Here is a 26,136-nt window from a genome sequence, read left to right as displayed (position 1 = left end):
CCCCTGTCATATGGCCCAAGGTGCACCACAGTTGCCTTTGTGCTGGTTTTGGATAGTATCATTTGGCAGGCACAGTATACTTTAAACATGGTGGCACATGAACAGTTTAAAAACTTAGCTGTTTTGGAAATGCTTTCGCCCTTGGCCTGAAAGCAATGATCATGCTCGTTTGGACATCATATAAATCTCTCTGTTACCATATTACAACAATGACTACACTGTTTTCTGCACTCCCCTAGATGTGTTATATATGTAACTCTTCAGGCTTTCCCGGCGATCTAATGACATCTTGGGTTGTCGGGTGTTCTGCCGGATATCAGCGTCGTACTTGCACGATATTTCGGTCACGTAGCTCGAGACCTTCATCAGGTGCGACCTGAGACTGCTCCTCGAGTGGACCTGGTCCAGTATTTATGCCTATGGACTTCCTCCTCCACCAACGGCTGCAGGCGCTTCCTCTGTGGTCCGCGCCCATTCCCTGTGACCTGCTGGAGCGTTGCTGCTCCGTTTTCCGTCCGCTGCGGTTCTAGGTGTTCCCTCTGCGGTCCACGCCCACCAAACCCGCTACTGGGGGTTTCATCTACGGTCTGGGGTACCAGGCGTTCCCCCTGCGGTCCGCGCCCGCTCACCACGACCTGTTGGAGCGTTGCCGCTCCGTTTTTCATCTGCTGCGGCTCTGGATGTTCCCTCTGCGGTCCGCGCCCACCAGTCCCACTTCTGGGTGTTCCATCTTCGGTCTGGTGCTCCTGGCAGTCCGTCAGGGGCTCGTTTACCATCTCCATGTCTCTGGTTCTTCTGTTTGTGTAGTGTTGCAGCTGGCCCCGTTGCTCCTTTAACAATTCCAGAGCCGGATCCCAGGCTCTGCTTAGCTGGTACCCTGTGTCACGATTCATAAGATCGTCAGCCATTTTAATCTCAATCGATTCTCTTATGACACTGTCCCAAAATCTGGGTGTTTGTGCTAGAATCTTGATGTCCTCATACTTCATGGCATGATCTAGCTCTAGACAGTGTTCAGCAATGGCTGACTTAGTCACCTGTCTTAATCTAGTGTGCCTCTGATGTTCTTTGCACCTGATCTCCACAGTTCTTGTCGTCTGGCCAATGTAGGACATGCCACATTGACAAGGTATATTGTAAATCCCTGGTTTTCGTAACCCCAGGTCGTCTTTGACACTCCCCAGCAGTCCCCCGATCTTGTTGGATGGACAGAAAACACACTTGATATTGTGTTTACGCAGGATCCTACTGATTCTGGCAGAAATAGAGCCAGCATAGGGCAGATATGCCACCTTCCTTGCTTCATCTTGGTCTTCTTCAGGAACCTGTGGTATAGGGGCTGGTCGGAGTGCCCTCTCAATTTGTCTGTCCATGTATCCATTCTTGGAGAAAACTGTTTTGAGACGTTCTATCTCTATGGGTAGATTCTCTTGGTCTGATAGGGCACGTGCTCTGTGGACCAAAGTCTTCAGAACCCCATTCTTCTGTGCAGGGTGGTGACAACTGCTGGCCTGCAGATATAAATCAGTGTGTGTAGGTTTTCGGTACACACTGTGGCCAATTGATCCATCTGCTTTCCTCTGGACTAGTACATCCAGAAATGACAGCTGGCCATTCTTCTCCAGTTCCATGGTGAACTTGATATTAGGGTGGCATGAGTTAAGATGTTCAAGAAACTCATTGAGCCTGTCCATCCCATGTGGCCAGATCACGAAGGTGTCATCCACATACCTAAAGAAGCATGTGGGTTTAAATGTGGCTGTCTCCAATGCCCTCTCCTCAAAACTCTCCATAAACATGTTGGCAACCACAGGGGACAGTGGGCTGCCCATAGCTACACCTTCAGTTTGCTCGTAATATTGGTTTCTGTACAGGAAATACGTGGATGTCAGTGTATGACTGAACAGGTCCAACAGAGCACCATCAAATTTCTCTGCAATCAGTTCTAGTGAGTCCTTCAGTGGGACCCTGGTGAACAGCGATACCACATCAAAACTAACCATGATGTCCGAATCTGTGATGTGCAGTTGCTTGAGGCGTTGCAGGAAATCTTCTGAGTTGCGGATGTGGTGAATACATTTCCCCACATATGGAGCCAGGAGACCTTTCAGGTACTTGGCTGTTGTGTACGTAGGTGCCCCAATATTACTGACAATAGGACGTAGGGGCATACCCTCCTTGTGTATTTTAGGCAGACCATACAGTCTGGGTGGCACTGGCGCTTTTTCCCGTAGTTGTCTGATGATCTTATCGGGCATCCCTGTTTCCTTCAAGAGAGCACTAGTCTTCTTGGCCACCTTGTCCGTGGGGTCACACTCCAGAATTCTGTATGCAGGGTCCTCCAGAAGTTGGCGTACTTTCTCATCATAATCCACTCGCTGCAAGATGACAGTGGAGTTCCCTTTGTCTGCTGGCAGTACCACAATGCTGTTGTCTTCCCGTAGTTTCTTGAGTGCAAGCCTCTCCTCGGTTGTGATGTTCGATTTCGGCGGCCTGGCCTTGGTGAGGGCCCTGCAGGTCTCTCGGCGGACTTCCTCTGCCACATTAGGTGGAAGTGTGGCTGCAACTTGCTCTACTGCACTGACGAAACCTGAAATGGGTACGTTTCTAGGGGTCGTAGCAAAGTTGAGACCCCTGCTGAGTACCTTTAAGGTTGTATCATCAAACTGTATGCCACTCAGATTCGTCACCGTGCGTGTCTCTTCCATCTGCTGTGCTTTCTTGCTCATGCGGTCAAACTTTGCAGATTGGCAAGATGAGGCATTCCTTCTAGCACACTCAGCTAAAGACCGGGAGGCACGGTCTACCCAATCCCAATCTTCTCTTGTTAAGGAAGCTGCCATGTACAGATGAATGTGTAACAGCTCCCTGGCCACAACATCTAACCTGTGGCGCATATCTCGAATCCTCTCTCTCACCAGTGCCATGCTAGCTCTGCGTTTTATCTTGTTCGCCGCTCTGGAGTTGATGTGATGTTTAATTCTGGCAAATACTGGTACCACTTCTCCATCTCGACACCTCAGCAAAAAACTGAGAGAACTCAGCATCTTCCCTTTCTTCTGCCGTAGCTTGTCCAGCTTCTTGATATTCTGATACATCTCCTCCCCGTAGAGACTTTTGATGTAACTCTTCAGGCTTTCCCGGCGATCTAATGACATCTTGGGTTGTCGGGTGTTCTGCCGGATATCAGCGTCGTACTTGCACGATGACCCCACGGACAAGGTGGCCAAGAAGACTAGTGCTCTCTTGAAGGAAACAGGGATGCCCGATAAGATCATCAGACAACTACGGGAAAAAGCGCCAGTGCCACCCAGACTGTATGGTCTGCCTAAAATACACAAGGAGGGTATGCCCCTACGTCCTATTGTCAGTAATATTGGGGCACCTACGTACACAACAGCCAAGTACCTGAAAGGTCTCCTGGCTCCATATGTGGGGAAATGTATTCACCACATCCGCAACTCAGAAGATTTCCTGCAACGCCTCAAGCAACTGCACATCACAGATTCGGACATCATGGTTAGTTTTGATGTGGTATCGCTGTTCACCAGGGTCCCACTGAAGGACTCACTAGAACTGATTGCAGAGAAATTTGATGGTGCTCTGTTGGACCTGTTCAGTCATACACTGACATCCACGTATTTCCTGTACAGAAACCAATATTACGAGCAAACTGAAGGTGTAGCTATGGGCAGCCCACTGTCCCCTGTGGTTGCCAACATGTTTATGGAGAGTTTTGAGGAGAGGGCATTGGAGACAGCCACATTTAAACCCACATGCTTCTTTAGGTATGTGGATGACACCTTCGTGATCTGGCCACATGGGATGGACAGGCTCAATGAGTTTCTTGAACATCTTAACTCATGCCACCCTAATATCAAGTTCACCATGGAACTGGAGAAGAATGGCCAGCTGTCATTTCTGGATGTACTAGTCCAGAGGAAAGCAGATGGATCAATTGGCCACAGTGTGTACCGAAAACCTACACACACTGATTTATATCTGCAGGCCAGCAGTTGTCACCACCCTGCACAGAAGAATGGGGTTCTGAAGACTTTGGTCCACAGAGCACGTGCCCTATCAGACCAAGAGAATCTACCCATAGAGATAGAACGTCTCAAAACAGTTTTCTCCAAGAATGGATACATGGACAGACAAATTGAGAGGGCACTCCGACCAGCCCCTATACCACAGGTTCCTGAAGAAGACCAAGATGAAGCAAGGAAGGTGGCATATCTGCCCTATGCTGGCTCTATTTCTGCCAGAATCAGTAGGATCCTGCGTAAACACAATATCAAGTGTGTTTTCTGTCCATCCAACAAGATCGGGGGACTGCTGGGGAGTGTCAAAGACGACCTGGGGTTACGAAAACCAGGGATTTACAATATACCTTGTCAATGTGGCATGTCCTACATTGGCCAGACGACAAGAACTGTGGAGATCAGGTGCAAAGAACATCAGAGGCACACTAGATTAAGACAGGTGACTAAGTCAGCCATTGCTGAACACTGTCTAGAGCTAGATCATGCCATGAAGTATGAGGACATCAAGATTCTAGCACAAACACCCAGATTTTGGGACAGTGTCATAAGAGAATCGATTGAGATTAAAATGGCTGACGATCTTATGAATCATGACACAGGGTACCAGCTAAGCAGAGCCTGGGATCCGGCTCTGGAATTGTTAAAGGAGCAATGGGGCCAGCTGCAACACTACACAAACAGAAGAACCAGAGACATGGAGATGGTAAACGAGCCCCTGACGGACTGCCAGGAGCACCAGACCGAAGATGGAACACCCAGAAGTGGGACTGGTGGGCGCGGACCGCAGAGGGAACATCCAGAGCCGCAGCAGATGAAAAACGGAGCGGCAACGCTCCAACAGGTCGTGGTGAGCGGGCGCGGACCGCAGGGGGAACGCCTGGTACCCCAGACCGTAGATGAAACCCCCAGGAGCGGGTTTGGTGGGCGCGGACCGCAGAGGGAACACCTAGAACCGCAGCGGACGGAAAACGGAGCAGCAACGCTCCAGCAGGTCACAGGGAATGGGCGCGGACCACAGAGGAAGCGCCTGCAGCCGTTGGTGGAGGGGGAAGTCCATAGGCATAAATACTGGACCAGGTCCACTCGAGGAGCAGTCTCAGGTCGCACCTGATGAAGGTCTCGAGCTACGTGACCGAAATATCGTGCAAGTACGACGCTGATATCCGGCAGAACACCCGACAACCCAAGGTGTTATATATCCTTCACTGCTAGTGCTGCCACCTGCTGTTTGTGAGTGGTTATTGGATGTTGACACTGTACATAGGCACTTGCCACATTATGTGACTGGGTGACTGGTCCATAACTTGTTAACTAATGCATTTAAGACAGAAAGTGGAAGCCCTCTCAGTTTTGTTCTTGGGTCCTAGATGTTACTAATATAAAGGGATGACCTGCTTCTGTCCATAAAGGAAAAAATGTATTTTCATGTTTGTTGACAATTTTAGGAATGTGGTGGATAATACATCAGTTACAGTAACTGATGCCAATGACATACAAAAAATACTTGCATGGTTTGCAGTTAACTTCCATCAAATTAATTTAAGACTGTAATAAACTCCTGGTAAATTTTATTATTTCTACTGTACGATATATTTATTTTATATTCTGTGTACTGACTTGTTCCGCAGCCAAGTGACTTGCTCTCACATATGAATATAGGAAACATGTATAATAAATCAAAAGTCCAGAATGAGATTTTCACTCTGCAGCGGAGTGTGCACCGATATGAAACTTCTTGGCAGATTAAAACTGTGTGCTGGACCGAGACTCACCCGGTATGGTGCACAGTTTTAATCTGCCAGGAAGTTTCAATTCAAAAGTCATTAGTTAGTTCTTATGGTAAATGTAGAGTTCCTCTGGGCAAGATGCTGGACCCATTATTCTTTCCGATTTAAGTGAATGAGCCCTTTGAGTATATGAGTCCCTAAAAATTACATTTGCTGATGATACTAGTGTCTTATTCTCTGTGTCTAACAGTTACAGTATACAGTTAACAGAAGAAAACTATCATGTCAACACTTTCAGAGCGGTTCAACAATAAAACTCGCTTTATTTGTTCATGAGACCCAGAAAATATTAGATACAGGCTCCCAGGTAGATGCTATTTTTCTTGACTTCCGGAAGGCGTTCAATACAGTTCCGCACTGTCGCCTGATAAACAAAGTAAGAGCCTACGGAATATCAGACCAGCTGTGTGGCTGGATTGAAGAGTTTTTAGCAAACAGAACACAGCATATTGTTATCAATGGAGAGACGTCTACAGACGTTAAAGTAACCTCTGGCGTGCCACAGGGGAGTTTTATGGGACCATTGCTTTTCACAATATATATAAATGACCTAGTAGATAGTGTCGGAAGTTCCATGCGGCTTTTTGTGGATGATGCTGTAGTATACAGAGAAGTTGCAGCATTAGAAAATTGTAGCGAAATGCAGGAAGATCTGCAGCAGATAGGCACTTGGTGCAGGGAGTGGCAACTGTCCCTTAACATAGACAAATGTAATGTATTGCAAATACATAGAAAGAAGGATCCTTTATTGTATGATTATATGATAGCGGAACAAACACTGGTAGCAGTTACTTCTGTAAAATATCTGGGAGTATGCGTGCGGAACGATTTGAAGTGGAATGATCATATAAAATTAATTGTTGGTAAGGCGGGTACCAGGTTGAGATTCATTGGGAGAGTGCTTAGAAAATGTAGTCCATCAACAAAGGAGGTGGCTTACAAAACACTCGTTCGACCTACACTTGAGTATTGCTCATCAGTGTGGGATCCGTACCAGATCGGTTTGACGGAGGAGATAGAGAAGATCCAAAGAAGAGCAGCGCGTTTTGTCACAGGGTTATTTGGTAACCGTGATAGCGTTATGGAGATGTTTAATAAACTCAAGTGGCAGACTCTGCAAGAGAGGCGCTCTGCATCGCGGTGTAGATTGCTCGCCAGGTTTCGAGAGGGTGCGTTTCTGGATGAGGTATCGAATATATTGCTTCCCCCTACTTATACCTCCCGAGGAGATCACGAATGTAAAATTAGAGAGATTAGAGCGCGCACGGAGGCTTTCAGACAGTCGTTCTTCCCGCGAACCATACGCGACTGGAACAGGAAAGGGAGGTAATGACAGTGGCACGTAAAGTGCCCTCCGCCACACACCGTTGGGTGGCTTGCGGAGTATAAATGTAGATGTAGATGTAGATGTAAAACAAACTATTGGTGGACTCAGGAAAGTAACGTTATGTGCCAGCTTTAACATATCTGATAAAAATTTATCCACACTAGATTAAAAGAAAAAACAGTACAAAATGTTTGGGTCTGTGTAGTCAACATGACTTGAAATGGGATAGCCATGTAAGTAACTACTCAAAGAAACTCTCAATGGTATACTATGATCTGCATACTATGCACAATTCCGTTCACAGCTTCACAAAGGAATGATTTTCTCACAGAACAGTACTCAGAACATAAACATTTAAAATACAAAAAAGGGCTGAAGATAACTCATGGGCAAGAAAAAACTGAATCTTGTAAACATCATATTACTGATCTTGGTGTTGTACATGTTTCATGTTAGTTCATCCTTGAAACAATTTTATTTATTTTATTTTATTTATCCATTGGTTGACAATAAATATCGTATGGATGTTGTCAAGGGTACATGTAAGCCTTTTCAAAGAAAGGGGACACAAACAATATATACACAAAAAAGTACAAAACAAAATAATACAATGAAGTTAATAATAATACAATGAAATTATTATAGCCTATTTACATCCCTGCTTGTTACTTTAAATGCATAGTCTGTTTTTCATAAGGCTTTAGTTTTGTCCTCCCTAAATGGCAAGTCCTTATATACACAACACTGCTTAAATATATATTTACATCACACAACAGCTGTCCTTTAGGTATGTAAATGTAATGAATGATTAGGTAATGAATGATTAGGTACAGATAGAGTATTTTCCATTTTGCCTTCATAAATATCATCAGAAAAATTTTATTGACCTACATAGTCATTTACAGAATAAAAAAATTGTTCTACTAGAAATTTTTTAAATTCTGTTTTAAATTTGTTATCATCTTCTAACTGCCTGATGTTGACTGGCAGTGCGTTGTACAGTTTTGCACCGATATTGCAATCTTATTCACTAGGGACAATCATGAGAACCGGTAAACTAATGCAGAATAAGGATGTCTGTAATTATGGTATCCACCAAATGTTTTCTAAAACGTAATCCTATTAGATAAGCATAATCCACTGTAGTATCACATTATACAGTAACACAAAATAAATAAATATAACTTACTGAATAGCTAATATTTAAGATCAGATTAAATCCGTACCTAAAACTGCGTCACTTTTTTTCTCTACAAGAATTTGTAACAATAATTTTTCTTCAAATGTATGTTATATTCACACAGAGTGTAAAAATATCTACTTGTTTTACTTCTTATTGTCAAACAGCACTTGTATTCTAAAGATGAACCTGTTGGCAGTACAATACAATAATTCATAATCTAAATTTGAGATTAGTTCTGACAAAGAGTGCCAGAAGTCTTAACTTGAAATTAGAAGATCTGTCTCAGTTGCAAAAACTTTCCACTACACAATGCCTTAGGATAGACAACGTCCAACTCCAAAAGCAACCAATCAGAACCCCTGATGCAGCCACATTCTTAATGAAAATGCTGATGGTAGCCTATAAAAATAGCTGTTACTGGCATGAGAGCTGTTACCATGAAATATCTGTAATAGTCACCATTGGTTGGCGTAAAATACTGTGTGTTCCGGATGGATAGTCATCCACAGATATACAAGGTGTTTGGAAATTCCTGTTACAGATTCTAGGAGCTGCAGAGCGGAGTGAGTACATAATATTTTGAATAGGAACCCATGTCCAGAAATGTACCATTGCCAGCCTACAATAATTTCAATTCAGATGTTTACCTCATTCACATCTGCTTGAGGAATTGATTAGCCACAATGCAGTGCAGTTATTAGAAAACAATTTGAAAGGAAACATAGCAAAACAGATATTTATCACTTAAGCATATTTGTTTGTATTAACACTTAAACATTACATGTTTACATTATTCCGAAACATGAAAGATCTCAGCCTACTGTACATGTAGAACAGTTACTTATGCATTACAACAGCGGCTTGATGTGGCAACCATGGACGTTCTTGCTGACATTGTACCTAAGAAACATATTCTGGTACACTCTCCACCTTAACTGCTGTCTCTTCAATTTCTGGCACACTGGTCAGAACTCATGCCAGCAGATCTTCCTCTGTCTCTAGAGGTGTCTCATAAATTAAACTTTACATATGATCCCACAAGAAATGGTACACATCACCCTGTCTACTTGTACATAGGTTCCTAATCAAAATATTATGTACTCACTCCCCTCTAAAAGTCCTAGAAGTTTGTAAACGGAATTTCTGTAGCAATAACTACAGTTGTGGCCCAAGGAGATATGTTGGAATCCTTGCTGATCATGTTGTATTTTAATGATCTTTGCAAAATATGTTAATTATAACTTCAAAATTTTTGCAGGTGATACAGTTAGCTATAATGAAGTACTGTCTAAAGAAAGCTGCACATATATTCTGTCATATTTTGATAAGACATCAAAGGGGTGCAAAAATTGATAACTTGCTTTAAGTATTCAAAAAATGGTTTAAATGGCTCTGAGCACTATGGGACTTAACATCTGTGGTCATCAGTCCCCTAGAACTTAGAACTACTTAAACCTAACTAACCTAAGGACATCACACACATCCATGCCCGAGGCAGGATTTGAACCTGCGACCGTAGCAGTCACGCGGTTCCGGACTGAGCACCTAGAACTGCTAGACCACCGCGGCCGGCAAGTGTTCAAACAGGTAAATTTGTGCACTTCACAAAACAAATAAACATATGAGGGTTACTCAGAAAGTAAATTATGTTTTCATCTGCAGCAGCAATGGGTAGGGCTAGCATGGCCATATTGCTGTCTGACCATTGTCTGTTCAGTCAGCACCCATGTGAAGGTCTCGATATTTCACAAAAAAGTTTTAAATGTGTGCAACAACTGAAAATCCCATTAGTTGTGAAGTGTGGTCAGTGATAATTTTTTTTTTTTTGGCAAACACCCATAAAATGACTGTAATTTATTGGCAATTGTGTGAAGTGTATGGAAACAGCGTAATCACCAAAGGTAGAGTGTGCTAGTGCTGTATTAGGTTTAAAAGTGGGTGAAATATTGTTCACATTGAAGAGTGATGTGGATGACCATGCACAGTGACTGATGAATTTGTCACAAAAGTTGATAAGAAGATCCAAGAAAACTGCCGATTCACAATGATGGAGCTGCAAGGTATTGTCAAACTTTGGAAAACTTCAGAATAAGCGAAGAGGAAATCTGAGCACAAAAAAAATTGTTCATGCACTACTACATTCGACCACAGTGGCAAATCACACTCGGGAATTGCTCGATGATTTTTTGTTTCCTCCTCTACAGTGCAGTTTAGATCCTGCACCCAGTAACTATCATCTGTTTCCAACATGAAGACCTGGTTCGTAATGCAGCACTTTGATGACAACATGGAACTGCAGAAGGGTGTGACTGGCTAGTTGAAGTCCCAAGTGGCAGAATTTTATGACAATGGAATTTCAAAACTTGTCTGCCACTATGATAAGTGCCTAAGTTTGTGTGGAGACTATGCTGAAAGCAGTATTTAAATGTCACTTTCAAATGAATAAAATATAATTTTTCCTATACTCTCTTTTTTTAAAAAATACCAATATGTAATCTACTTTCTGGATAGCCCTCATAGTATCCTACAACTACAGTAATATTGAGCCACAGTTGGAATTGGTCCACTTGTACAAATACTTGGGGTAAAACTTATTATGGACAAGATATGGAACAATCACATATGCTTAGTCATGGGCAAAGCAGGCGACAGACCTCAGTTTATTGGTAGAATACAAGGAAAATGCAATTAGTCTGCAAAGGAGACTGCTTACAAATCACATGTGTGATGTGTCCTAGAATATTGCCAAGCAGGTGGGACCTGTAACAAGGAGGACTAAAAGAGTATATTGAAGGACTACAGAAAACAGCTGTATGAATGGTCACGGGTTTGTTGGAACCATTGGAGAGTGTCAAAGAGAGACTGAAAAAACTGAAATGACAGACACTTGAAGAATGTTGTAAACTATTGTGAGGAAGCCTACCTCCAAAGTTTCAAGAACTGTCTTAAAATGATGACTCTAGGAGTATACCACAACACCCTATGTATCACTCCTGTAGGGATTGTGAGGACAGGATTAATTTAATTACAACACACACAGAGGCATTTAACAGTTATTCTATGAAAGTGGGAACAGGCATAAGAAGGAGCATACTGTCAAACTTTCTATTGTGAATATTACTGGAAACAGAATACAGTTTTTCCAAAAATCATAAAGCATAAAGGTGATGAAATCTTCAAGCATTTTTATTCATCTGCTTGTTGAAAGCCATTGAGGTTGCAGAAATGATGTTTGCAACTGAAAATTCTTGAAACATTTTGGGAGATTAAAACTGTGTTCTTGACAGGGGTTTGAAAACAGTACCTTGCCTTGGCTGGATTCAAATCCCAGTTCAGCACAGGATTTTAATCTGCAGGAACTTTCAAAATAGCATACACTCCACTGCATGGTGAAAGATTCATTGAAGTAAAGTTCTTACCTTGAGAAATTATATCACCCACTCACAGGAAATTGAATCACATCATACCAGATTGAGAAATGGTTGAATTTATCTGGTTTCCAAATTCAGGACAGCTAAAATGTGGGAAATATACAAAGAAGGTAAAACAGACAATGTTTGACACCAGTTTTACACCAGTTTCAAAGCTCCTTGCACTGATGTTTATTCAACATGTTTGCAGCAAGCTAACAAATTCAAATAATAAGAAGAGTATTCACTATAGAAGCTAAAGACAGACTTATACCACTCACAAGTCTAGTAAGGATTCGACAAGTTGCAAAGTCTGGAAGATCTTCGTATAATTATGTTGTTAGACATGCAAAAGAATTTACCAGAACTACAATTGCCTTATCAAATTGCTCACTGTTCTTGGCAACAGTACTACTACATTTTGATTGTTGTTTGTGGACCATCTACTGGAAAAAAGAAAAAGCTATGATACCACCCAGATGTACCTGCATTTGCTGATAATAGTCACTGGTTCTATTCTAGGAACGATTCCTTAGATGTAAAACTAGATAACATCTCCACACATGATGTACCTACAACAAAATTCTTAGGGTTGCACATCAACAGCCAAATGAAGTGGAGTGAACATGCTGTGAAACTCTCGAAAAAGATATCTACAACATGTTATGCACTTGGGAGTCCTTGTGTCTGCATCCGGTAATGAATGTTTGAGAACTGTATACTTTAGTTATGTTCATTCAGTAATCAGTTATGGTATTACTTTCTGGGGAAACTGTGCTCAGGATTTACAAACAGTATTTAAAATGCAGAAGAGAGCTGTAAGAACTATAATGAAAAGCAGTAAGGGGGCCCACTGCAGAGGACTTTTCAAAATGTTAGGAATTCTAACTGTTCCTTGTGAATTTATATTCCAAACTATAGTGTACATAAAAAAAATATAGAAAATTATAGCACAAATAGCAGTTTTCATAACTATAGTACAAGTACAAGTCACTGTCTTCACCTAGGCAGGAAGAATAAAGATAAGACTCAAAATAGCTTCTTGTATGAAGGTGTGAAACTGTATAATAAACTGCTGCAGAACATAAAAGAAACAGATAACATGTACCGCTTTAGGAAAAATCTTAAATTGTTTTTGCAGGAACACTGCTTTTACACTATAAGTGAATTCCTTAGTACAAAATGATTGTAAATAACTTTTGTTTCACAATATATAACCATATGTAACATTTTGATAGGGAGCAAAAATGATCGTAAGTAACTCGCATGCCACAATGTCTAACTACATGTAACGACAAACTGTATAAATATATGAATGTACATAAACTGACAACTTCCATACATTTTATAATGTCCACGCATGGCTAAATAAATAAATAAAAGCTATGGAATTCATTTCTGTGGAACAGACACATGTAATATGAATGCAATTCTTAAGCTGCAGGAAAGGGCCACAAAAATAATAACCAAAAACAGTAACAAAACAGTAATTGGGCTCATCATATAGATCTGTTCAAAACATCATGGATTTTACCTACATCTCACAACAACATTTACCAATCACTTATGCTATCAAAGACAGCATTGTATTTGTATTCAAGAGCATTTTTGCAAAAATTATGAATTAGAGAACATTAATATTTCCACATATACCTTGGCTGGTCATTTTTCTAGGAAGGAAGCCAAGAATGGGGGTATCTGCATTTATGTAAAATCAGATATTAAAGTGAAAAACAGGCCTGAAACGGAACTTCTGAGCACAGAAAAACATTTTGAGGTAACAGCAATGCAAATGAATGTAAAAAATAGGAAAATAGCAGTCATATCAGTATATAGATCACCATGTCGTGACCCACAAATTTTTTAAAATAAGGATGAAGAACTGCTGAGCATCTTACATGATGAGAAGTCATCAATAATTGTATGTGGGACTTTAATATCAATATGTTGGTAGATAGTTTACTTAAATTTAAATTCCTCAATATTCTACACAGTTTAAACCTGTATTCTAATACAAACAGTCCTACAAGGGTAACAAATACTTCCAAAAAGTCTTATAGATATTTTCAAATATAGAAAGCCCAGATACAGAAGTATTGAATATTGACCTAGGAATATCTGATCATAACACACTTATTATTAAACTGCTCGCAGTTCCAATACATATAAAAACAGTACATCATATGTACAAGAGAATTTTCTCTCCCAAAAACTGCAACCGGTTTGGTATCACACTGACTAACCAGTCTTTGGCAGAAGTATTGTACAAACTGATACAGATACTGTATACAATGTTTTCTCCTCTCTTTTCATGACAAATTTTGAAATGTGCTTTTGAAAAAGACTAGTTAAAATCAGCTCATCTAGCCATAGACACACAAATTCTTCGGTCACATCTGGCATTAAAATCTCTTCCAAGACTATGAAAAGACTAAACTCTGAAATGAAAACTGATACTGACTCTAATTTATATATATATATATATATATATATATATATATATATATATATATATATATATATATATGTGTGTGTGTGTGTGTGTGTGTGTGTGTGTGTGTGTGTATATATATATATATCTGTGTGTGTGTGTGTGTGTGTGTGTGTGTGTGTGTGTGTTAGTAACTACAAAAAGATATATAGAAGGATAATTAATCTAGCCCCCCCATGAACCATGGACCTTGCCGTTGGTGGGGAGGCGTGCGTGCCTCAGCGATACAGATGGCCGTACCGTAGGTGCAACCACAACGGAGGGGTATCTGTTGAGAGGCCAGACAAACATGTGGTTCCTGAAGAGGGGCAGCAGCCTTTTAGTAGTTGCAGGGGCAACAGTCTGGATGATTGACTGATCTGGCCTTGTAACATTAACCAAAACGGCCTTGCTGTGCTGGTACTGCGAACGGCTGAATGCAAGGGAAAACTACAGCCATAATTTTTCCCGAGGACATGCAGCTTTACTGTACGATTAAATGATGATGGCGTCCTCTTGGGTAAAATATTCCAGAGGTAAAATAGTCCCCCATTCGGATCTCCGGGAGGGGACTACTCAAGAGGACGTTGTTATCAGGAGAAAGAAAACTGGCATTCTACAGATCGGAGCGTGGAATGTCAGATCCCTTAATCGGGCAGGTAGGTTAGAAAATTTAAAAAGGGAAATGGATAGGTTAAAGTTAGATATAGTGGGAATTGGTGAAGTTCGGTGGCAAGAGGAACAAGACTTTTGGTCAGGTGATTACAGGGTTATAAATACAAAATCAAATAGAGGTAATGCAGGAGTAGGTTTAATAATGAATAAAAAAATAGGAGTGCAGGTTACCTACTACAAACAGCATAGTGAACGCATTATTGTGGCCAAGATAGACACAAAGCCCATGCCTACTACGGTAGTACAAGTTTATATGCCAACTAGCTCTGCAGATGATGAAGAAATTGATGAAATGTATGACGAGATAAAAGAAAATATTCAGGTAGTGAAGGGAGACGAAAATTTAATAGTCATGGGTGACTGGAATTCGTCAGTAGGAAAAGGGAAAGAAGGAAACATAGTAGGTGAATATGGATTGGGGGGAAGAAATGAAAGAGGAAGCCGTCTTGTAGAATTTTGCACAGAGCATAACTTAATCATAGCTAACACTTGTTTCAAGAATCATAAAAGAAGGTTGTATACCTGGAAGAATCCTGGAGATACTAAAAGGTATCAGATAGATTATATAATGGTAAGACAGAGACTTAGGAACCAGGTTTTAAATTGTAAGACATTTCCAGGGGCAGATATGGATTCTGACCACAATCTCTTGGTTATGAACTGCAGATTGAAACTGAAGAAACTGCAAAAAGGTGGGAATTTAAGGAGATGGGACCTGGATAAACTGAAAGAACGAGAGGTTGTAGAGAGTTTCAGGGAGAGCATAAGGGAACAATTGACAGGAATGGGGGAAAGAAATACATTAGAAGAAGAATGGGTAGCTCTGAGGGATGAAGTAGTGAAAGCAGCAGACGATCAAGTAGGTAAAAAGACGAGGGCTAATAGAAATCCTTGGGTAACAGGAGAAATATTGAATTTAATTGATGAAAGGAGAAACTATAAAAATGCAGTAAATGAAGCAGGCAAAAAGGAATACAAACTTCTCAAAAATGAGATCGACAGGAAGCGCAAAATGGCTAAACAGGGATGGCTAGAGGACAAATGTAAGGATGTAGAGGCTTGTCTCACTAGGGGTAAGATAGATACTGCCTACAGGAAAATTAAAGAGACCTTTGGAGAGAAGAGAACCACTTGTATGAATATCAAGAGCTCAGATGGCAACCCAGTTCTAAGCAAAGAAGGGAAGGCAGAAAGGTGGAAGGAGTATATAGAGGGTTTATACAAGGGCGATGTACTTGAGGACAATATTATGGAAATGGAAGAGGATGTAGATGAAGATGAAATGGGAGATACGATACTGCGTGAAAAGTTTGACAGAGCACTGAAAGACCTAAGTCGAAACAAGGCCCCGGGAGTAGACAACATTCCATTAGAACTACTGACGGCCTTGGGAGAGCCAGTCCTGACAAAACTCTACCATCTGGTGAGCAAGATGTACGAGACAGGTGAAATACCCTCAGACTTCAAGAAGAATATAATAATTCCAGTCCCAAAGAAAGCAGGTGTTGACAGATGTGAAAATTACCGAACTATCAGTTTAATAAGCCACAGCTGCAAAATACTAACGCGAATTCTTTACAGACGAATGGAAAAACTGGTAGAAGCAGACCTCGGGGAAGATCAGTTTGGATTCCGTAGAAATGTTGGAACACGTGAGACAATACTAACCTTACGACTTATCTTAGAAGAAAGATTAAGGAAAGGCAAACCTACGTTTCTAGCATTTGTAGACTTAGAGAAAGCTTTTGACAATGTTGACTGGAATACTCTCTTTCACATTCTGGGTGGCAGGGGTAAAATACAGGGAGCGAAAGGCTATTTACAATTTGTACAGAAACCAGATGGCAGTTATAAGAGTCGAGGGGCATGAAAGGGAAGCAGTGGTTGGGAAAGGAGCGAGACAGGGTTGTAGCCTCTCCCTGATGTTATTCAATCTGTATATTGAGCAAGCAGTAAAGGAAACAAAAGAAAAATTCAGAGTAGGTATTAAAATTCATGGAGAAGAAATAAAAACATTGAGGTTCGCCGATGACATTGTAATTCTGTCAGAGACAGCAAAGGACTTGGAAGAGCAGTTGAACGGAATGGACAGTGTCTTGAAAGGAGGATATAAGATGAACATCAACAAAAGCAAAACGAGGATAATGGAATGTAGTCAAATTAAATCGGGTGATGCTGAGGGAATTAGATTAGGAAATGAGACACTTAAAGTAGTAAAGGAGTTTTGCTATTTGGGGAGCAAAATAACTGATGATGGTCGAAGTAGAGAAGATATAAAATGTAGACTGGCAATGGCAAGGAAATCGTTTTTGAAGAAGAGAAATTTGTTAACATCGAGTATAGATTTAAGTGTCAGGAAGTCTTTTCTGAAAGTATTTGTATGGAGTGTAGCCATGTATGGAAGTGAAACGTGGACGATAACTAGTATGGACAAGAAGAGAACAGAAGCTTTCGAAATGTGGTGCTACAGAAGAATGCTGAAGATAAGGTGGGTAGGTTACGTAACTAATGAGGAGGTATTGAATAGGATTGGGGAGAAGAGAAGTTTGTGGCACAACTTGACTAGAAGAAGGGATCGGTTGGTAGGACATGTTTTGAGGCATCAAGGGATCACAAATTTAGCATTGGAGGGCAGCGTGGAGAGTAAAAATCGTAGAGGGAGACCAAGAGATGAATACACTAAGCAGATGCAGAAGGATGTAGGTTGCAGTAGGTACTGGGAGATGAAGAAACTTACATAGGATAGAGTGACATGGAGAGCTGCATCAAACCAGTCTCAGGACTGAAGACCACAACAACAACAACAACAATTAATCTAGCAAAAGTATTCTGTAACGATAGACTAATAAGGAAGTCAGACAATAAATAAGGGACCACATGGGGAATTGTTAAAAGAGAAACAGGAAAAAGCTCTAAAGACCAGGATATTGTACTTAAATCTAGTGATGACATTGAAATAAAGAAGGAAGTGCTGTCCAATTACATTAACAACTACTTTCTAAGTGTACCTGATGATAAATTAAGCAAAAGCTTTACCAAAGAAGAGAAAACAGCAGCATCAAAAGTAGTCAGTAGTATGATAATAAGTTTCACTAATAAATATGAAATACTGAAAGTAATTAACAGTATGAAACCCTAAATGTCTGCGTGACTGGATGAGGTGCCAGTGACAATAATAAAAAAAGTCATCTCACAAATCTTGGTACCACTGGTATATATTGCCAATTTATCATTCAATGAAGGTGTGTTCCCCCAAAGGCTGAAAATTTCTAAGGTTGAACCAATATTCAAAAATGGGGATACACATAAGATAGAAAACTATAGACCTATATCCCTCCTTCCATCTTTATCAAAAATTTTGGAAAAACTGATGAAAATTAGACTCATAAGCTACCTTGACACCTTCAATTTTCTAAATTGTAATCAACGTGGTTTTCGTACAGGTCACAGCACAGCAACAGCCATACAGGCCTATACGGAAGAAATAATTAGAAATTTAAACAATAACAAATGTGTGGTAGGAATAAACCTAGATCTTTCCAAGGCCTTTGATACAGTAGGTCATCAAATTCTCCTTGGCAAACTGGAGGCAATAGGCATCAGAGTAATTGGGGGGAAATGGTTTGAATCCTATCTCCAAGACAGAACTCAGGTTTTGGAACTCATCTAATCTCAGAGTAAGCAAAAAATAAAGTAGGTATTGGATGCTAAGAAAGTGGCCGTAGGTGTCCCTCAGGGTAGTGTTCTTGGTCTCCTATTATTCCTAATCTATATAAATGACATTGAAAGTCCCAACAGATCATCAAAAATTATGTTATTTGCAGATGATATAAGCATAACTATAATTGATGACTGCATATTCTTATTCACTACAGCTGAAAAAAGTTCTTAAGAGTGTGCAACAGTGGTTTTATGCTAGTAAGTTAACACTCAATTTAAATAAAACAGATTACTTTAATGCAGTAAAGTAAAAGAGAAGGATGATCAGCATTTATCACTGAGTGACCATGAAATAGAGACAGTCTGGTCTACAAAATTTTAGGCATTTACATTGATCAGCACTTGAGCTGGAAAGACCATGTCACATACATATACAAAGAATTCAATTCAGCATGTTTTGTACTGAGAATAATTTCTAGAGTTTGCAGTGCAGAGTGTACAAAATTAGTGTATATGGCTTATTTCGAATCTATTGTAACCTATGGAATAACATTCTTGGGTGCAACTAAATGTTGCTTGAGAGAGGTTTTTAAATTATAGAAAAGGGCCATTAGAATTATTACACACAGCTCTCCACAAACACACCGCAAACCCTTGTTCATGCAACTAAACATACTTACAGTACCATCTTTATACATATTAGAAAGCATACTGCATACAAGAACTCACTTGAGTAGTTTACATGTAAACTCAGATCTTCATGACACAATACATATATTTGTAAGAATCTGCATGTAGAAAGAGCAAGCAAAACAAAAACTCAAAAACATGTGAGCCACTATGGAATAAAGCTTTATAATGCTCTACCACTCTGCATCAGGGTAACAGAAGATGAAGGAAAATTTAAGTCAGAATTAAAAAAATATCTGATAAATAAATGTTTTTATAGCCTAGACGAATATTTTGAATCCTTAAATCACTAACTGATAGTTGTATTGTCAATATCATGTTGTTCTCATTGTCAGTTCTATGTCTCGTTTATACTCTTTTAACTCTAAATTACATGTAATGTGTTTTCCAAAATGTACTAAATATATATAAATTCATCACATACGGTACATGTTAAAAGAGCAAGTAAAAGAACAACCCATTTATTCAATGTTTTAATTTTCAACATGTTATATAATATTAATTTTATGTGTTTGATAGAAACTTGTAATAGTCTGATGTGCATATTCTGGAGAGTATTATGACAGTTCCTATATCATGTAAATGATGCAGAGGATGATAATAAATGAAATACACAAACATCTGTGTTCATGACACTGGAACAGAACACAGGCAAAACTTACATTTACAATGAAATAAACACAAAACTCAAAGAATCATTATCTAGCAAGAAATAAAATAGTAAAATAAACTGCCCAAGGAGATTGAAGATGTTACTAAAACAAGCTAACCTAGAAAGGCAGTTGAAAGTGTACCTGTCAAGGACACAGTGAATGATTATTTACATAACACAGTGAAGGGGTTTGGTAACAAACATCGATCAATTCATTCATTCTTTCTCTCTCTCTCTTTTCTTTTTACCATTACACCATTTATGTAGAGTTATGTTGAGTAGAGATCTTAAAGTACAGCATACTGCAAAGTTGTGTATTTTGCTGTAATGCTAGTAACCAGTAAGACTGCGCAGTAGTAGGTTCCAGTAGAAGATGTAATTCTCGTCAGCATGCAAAGAAGCAGTAACGAATTAACATATTTAGAAATGTGTTTCGTCTGCCCAGCTGAGTGGGCGAGCAAGCTTAGGCCTACCCTCATGACGTACACGTCGTGTCCTATCTTTCTTGCGGGAAGAGTGACGCCACGGGGAAGTGTCACCGCAGTGATCCAACATCGCCTAAAGTCATTTAGTGGCGTTGAGTCAACTATGGGGGTATGAATGCAGTGAACCTAATGTTTTGTGTTAGTTAAGATGGCGGACATCGACTTCAATCTGTGACGTAATGCCACCTCCCCTCTTTTTTCACCTCTACATTCATTTTTTATTACGTCACTGGAGGTACTGTGACTGCACTATTTCAAAGCTATACTTCGGCTTTTTCAAAGGCATCGGTAGATGTATCTGGGTTCAAGGTAGCATAGTGACAGCAGCAGCCATTCTAACAGGAGAATTTAAGCAGAACTCTTTATATGTTCAGCTGGTTCATTCATTGCGAATTTGGAAACTATTACTGTCTTCTTTTCTTTGAAAGTGACAACCTGCACACTTTATACTCGTTACATATAACGAGCAGTGTATATTACGAAAAATTCTTAAGAAACTCCCCCATTCGCTGTGGCCAAGCGGCTCTAGGCACCTCAGTCTGGAACTGCACTGCTGCTGCTGTCGCAGGTTCGAATCCAGCCTCGGGCATGGATGTGTGTTATGTCCTTAGGTTGGTTAGGTTTAAGTAGTTCTAAGTCTAGCGGACTGATGACCTCAGATGTTAAGTCTCATAGTGCTTAGGGCCCCCATTGCTAAATAAATGTACTGGTTGAGTGAAGTATATTCTACTTTGCGCGAAACGTTACAATTCATTGTCAGGAAAGCAAACTTCTTCCTTTGCTCTTGAAAGTAACTGAAACACCAGCAGAAATATGCCTGGATCTGTATCAGAATGTATTTCGTCTGCAGATGTGCTTAATTTGAAGACATTCTTGTTTGGAAACGAAGTCTCCTACAGTAATTAGCTTGTATAATTTCCTTTATACTTAATAGGCAGCTGACAGACTAAATCATCTTTTAATTCTTTCACACATGCGTCAGTCTTCTTTATGTTTTTTGTTCTGATAATGAGTGGTAGTGTGTTTTTTTCAGGTAAAAGCAATGTGTTTTGAATATTCACTCGTATTTCCGTGTTTCATGCTTATTTTGTAAATTATTGACAGTGACAAGACCCAGAAGCTCTCAGGACTGCAAAGGTGAATAACAAAATTTTTGCAGATGGGAGGTCTCAAACGGAAACTACTACAGTTGCACTCCACTTCGCTATTCACCAAACCACAGAGACGATTTGTAATTGATACCTTTGTCCTGTGTCATACGTTTCCTGACACCATTAAAGGCCACTAATGCATTAGCTGACATTTGTATCAGTAAACTGTATCTTTTCGATAGATCCTCAATGTGCTAGTGTTTTGCAACTGCGTTTAGTTATAGGACACAATGCTCAATTTAAGTTTTGTACTCTCCTCCACTATACAAAAAATCACTCCATTTCTACGAGCCAATTTTTTTTAAAAACATCACGGACGTAACCTGACAACCCATTCACATTTCAGAAACGGTTTGCCTTTACATGTGGCCGAAAATCGATTGTGGAAGTGGAAAACCAGCAGATAGAACTGGATTTCCAGAATCGATTTTGGAGAGCTCACATGATCAACCAGAAGCGGTATTGCGAAACCGGTTTACGAAATCCGCTTTTGGAAGCCCCATGCAAATACAGTGTACATGAACACGGATTCACACTGACATCCTGCGTGAATCGACCTATAGATCGTCGATGTTGTTGTTGCCTACCTTGCAGGTAGAAGGCTGTCCGGAAGTGCTGCGGGCCGGGCACCGCGCTCACTCCCTGCCTGCTGACGTTGCGCAGCTGCAGGCCGTCCAGCAAGTCCAGCGCTGGCTCCAGGCCCGTCACTGGAACACACCGCAGACCGCTGCTACTAGTAAACACTCATTATACCGTCGCACTGCTTAGAGTTGCAACAACATAAAGGACAGCAAATAGTAAAATTCTACGTATTGTGCATATATAGAGAGTGTTTATAAATTAATGATGCAGTTTTAAAAATTAATAACAAATTGATTTATTACTTTATTTGGGCGAACCTTACAGCATAAGCAGCGGTAAATGTTCAAGTTTTTGATGTAATACCCGCTATTTGCTTCTCATGTTTACTGCGCAGGAGTCTTTTACCAAGATGGCGTCGCAACAGGGAAAACGCTTTTTATGTGTTCCGTTTTGAGGTTTCCAGATCTGTAGTTACTGTGCGGCGTGAGTTTCGTGCACAGCTTAGGGAAGACCCACCACACAAGAATAACACAGGTAGGTGGTACCGACTGTTTGTCGAAAATAGATACCTTTGTAAGGGAAAAGCCCTGGTCGACCTCGTATGTGTGAAGCAAGCATCAAAAGAGTGCATGAGGTGTTTCACCAAAATCCTTGCAAGCCACGCATTAAAGCACACAGGGAATTGTTCGTGCCAAAGATTGCGGTGTGAAAGATGTATAAGTAGCTACGTTTTAAATCATACAAAGTGGAGTTAGTGCAGGCACTTACACCAGCAGACAAAGTGAAAAGCCATTACTTTTATGAAGAGCTATAGTTAAAAATGGATGAAGCCACTTTTCATATATGTGGCAAGGTGAGCACACACACAATATTCATATCTGTGGACCCGGGAAACCACCTGACAGAGTATCAGGATGACCCTCCAAAACGTTTTCTTCGCAGTGTCACGTGAGAAATTGTTCTGCTCATTTTTCACTGCACAACAAGTGGTCATGCGTAACTCAGTTCGAGACATGTTCGAAACTTGGTTTTTATCCCAGCTGAACACCAGTTATGATGACTGTATTTTTCAACTGGACTGTGCTCCACCCCATTTCACAGGAGTGTATGAGGCCTTCTTTACCATGTTCTTCACCAACGCTGGATTGGACGTGCTGCAACTGCAGTTAACAACCTTCTCCCCTAGCCATCCCATTTGTGGGATTTAAAACCTGCGAGTTCTTTCTATGGGGGTTTGTGAAAGACAGTTTATGACCATTCAACGGTTGCGTCCCTTAAGGAAGCGTATGATCGGATAAATCATATACCGCAGACCAGAGTGGAGACATGCTACACCAAGTATGGGAAGAATTTGATTACTGTGTAGGTGCATGTCGTGTGACGAAGGGTGGACATACTGAAGGATTGTGACTAATGGATCAAAAACTTGGACAGTTGCCCACTACTAACGCTGAAAGGTTTGCTCATATAAAGTAATAAATCGGTTTATTATTAATTTTTAAAATTGCACCATTCATTTATAAACACCCCATATAAGGGGCGATGAAAACGTTTCCGTTTGTTGCCTAAATGTTGATGCTTACACACTCGCATCGGAGTCCTGCTGGGTTGCATATACGCTGCAGCATCACCATAAAACGGAAACTTTTTGATCGCCCCTTATAGTAAGCTAGGAATAATAAATATCAAATTTATAGGTGATTTAGGAATATACAGAAACAATGTCTGTGACTGGACTGTGAATGCAATCGAACTGAGCTTGGATCGAAGATAAGGTTACGTTGTTCCATGCTGCTCCAACTCTGTCCTATAGACCATCAGTTACAGTGGCCGAAGAAAGGTGGATTACCACTCTCTCGGCAACATGTCACCAGACTCTTTCAGTAGGTGAGATATTTGGCGAACATACTTGTCAGGAAAACAGTCTAACACCTTGTGTATCGAAGTAGGTCAGAACAGCATAGACAACATGCGATCTTCTGTTGTCTTGTTTAAAGACAATGCCGTGGAGACCTAGAAGGTACAGCACAGCCACCAACGTTAACACGTCGGAAATATAACGCCTGCTGTCAAAATTACTGGCTGCGTGAACCAGACGTGGTCGTGTTGTGTACCCAACCGCACGCTGCACTACTACGCCAGGTGCTGAGCCATTGTGATGATGACATCTGGCAACATTAGTTCCTTTCAGAGCCTCCAAACATGGATACGTCGATTGTGATGCTGTAAGCAGAAACGGAACTCGCCTGAAAAGACGACGGGGTACAACTGCAGTGTCCAATGTTATCGATGGGCGCACCATAGTCGGCGCACGTGCGTCTGCTGCCCTCTAAATCAAAGCCGCAGCAGTGGTCACCGTGCTCATAGTCCTTGGTCCTATGAGATAGCTACATGGGTTTCAATTACCTGAAGTAGTGAGAAGTGTGAAGACTTACCCAGCTCTGCCAATGCACATTTCCTTGTAAATTGGCTGAACAGTAGGTGGTGCAATTTGTTTCAGACTCTGCACACCGTTTATACGAGGGGGTACCCCAAAAAACGAATTATTTTTTAAAAGCTATATATTTTCAAACTGATATAAGAACGTAGGCTTCCGCGGCCGGTGTCATAGTGATTAAAATTCTTCTGGGTATTATGCCACGTCATTGATAAAAACTAACAACAATAATAAACCAAAACCGACGTTTCGGCCGAATTGCAACGGCCTTCCACAAGGCACGACTGGCAGAAAAAATAATAAGCAGTGTGGTATTACGAATCTTATTCGAGCATCACTAGTCCCCTTCACCTGTACACCACGTAAAAGTACGTTTACACGGACTGTAAAAATTGGCTACTGCTGACAAGATAGGCCGGTAGTGTTTTCTGGCAGCATCACGGCCCCACGAATTACAGCCAATTGTATGGCAACATTGCTGGCCACTGTTGCCCGGCAATGTTTGCAGCTAAACATTTCCGGGAAAAATGTGTTTACATGAACGACGCTATAGCCGTGTTATGAACAAAAGCAAGATAGTGGAGGCGAGTGGAGCTTTCCTACATTTGCATTCTACTAAGAAAAAACTTAGCAAGAACAAAAGAAATAGGGCATCATCGATGCGTTCTCTTTTAAAGCAGGCTAACTGCTTCCGAAACTTTAGCTTGTTAACTAATACTGGGAAAATCCGATTTCGAATATATTGTTTAAAAGTAATTTATCCGAGAATTGGTAAAACCATTACCACTATTATCTACTATATACGAGTTGCAACCGTTCAGTTTTCGGCTAGTGAGGGTTGATACAGAGGTCTGATATTCCTCTTTCAAGAGCTGAAAGAGAATACATTTTCAAAAGTTTACACCAGAGCTGCTACTTATTTAGTGTTGGCTGACAAGTTTCGGGTTTTGCCTATTTTCAGATGCCACCTGTTATAGAGAATAAAATTTGTAATGAGCCGATGCGTCGAATGTGGATAATAAATGTAGCCTATCAGTGATAGTATGGTTCACATAGTAACTACGTACGAAATTTGTATAGGATGTGTTTGGTGCCGGCCTCTGTGACCTAGCGGTTCTAGGCGCTTCAGTCCGGAACGGCGCTGCTGCTACGGCTGCAGATTCGAATCCTGCCTCGGGCATGGATGTGTGTGATGTGCTTAGGTTAGTTAGGTTTAAGTAGTTCTAAGTCTATGGGACTGATGACCTCAGATGTTAAGTCCCATAGTGCTCAGAGCCATTTGAACCATTTAATGTGTTTGTTGTGGACAGTTCTATTTATGTCATAACACTTTCATGTATCTCAGTCTGCGTTAAAATATATCACAATTGAAGTTAAACCTTATTGTACTATGTTAACATAATATATATTGTCCTTAATTGTTGTGCCTTCATTACCCAGAATGATGTGATTCGCTTGACAACGATATTTTATATACAATGGAGAAGTTCCTCAATGAACTACACTGTGCGTCACACTGGCTTATTTATCGTAAATATTTTCAAAAGTCTGACAGATGTTAGTGTAACCAATTTTATTACGAAT

General features: G+C 40.7%; 1 protein-coding gene across 1 annotated transcript in view; it reads right to left on the bottom strand.

The window, feature by feature from the left end:
* LOC126475099 (protein kinase C-binding protein NELL1-like) overlaps window positions 1-26,136 on the bottom strand; it is a 980,737-nt gene that overhangs the window by 476,867 nt on the left and 477,734 nt on the right. Inside the window, exon 2 of the mRNA XM_050102677.1 lies at window positions 22,121-22,240. Within this exon, the coding sequence (XP_049958634.1) occupies window positions 22,121-22,240 (120 nt within the window). The remainder of the gene's footprint in view (window positions 1-22,120; window positions 22,241-26,136) is intronic.

Source organism: Schistocerca serialis, chromosome 4 (genome assembly GCF_023864345.2).
Source record: "Schistocerca serialis cubense isolate TAMUIC-IGC-003099 chromosome 4, iqSchSeri2.2, whole genome shotgun sequence".
In the NCBI taxonomy this organism is placed as follows: Eukaryota; Metazoa; Arthropoda; class Insecta; order Orthoptera; family Acrididae; genus Schistocerca; species Schistocerca serialis.
Note: the sequence above shows the minus strand (reverse complement) of the source record. Positions and strands in the feature narration are given on the sequence as shown.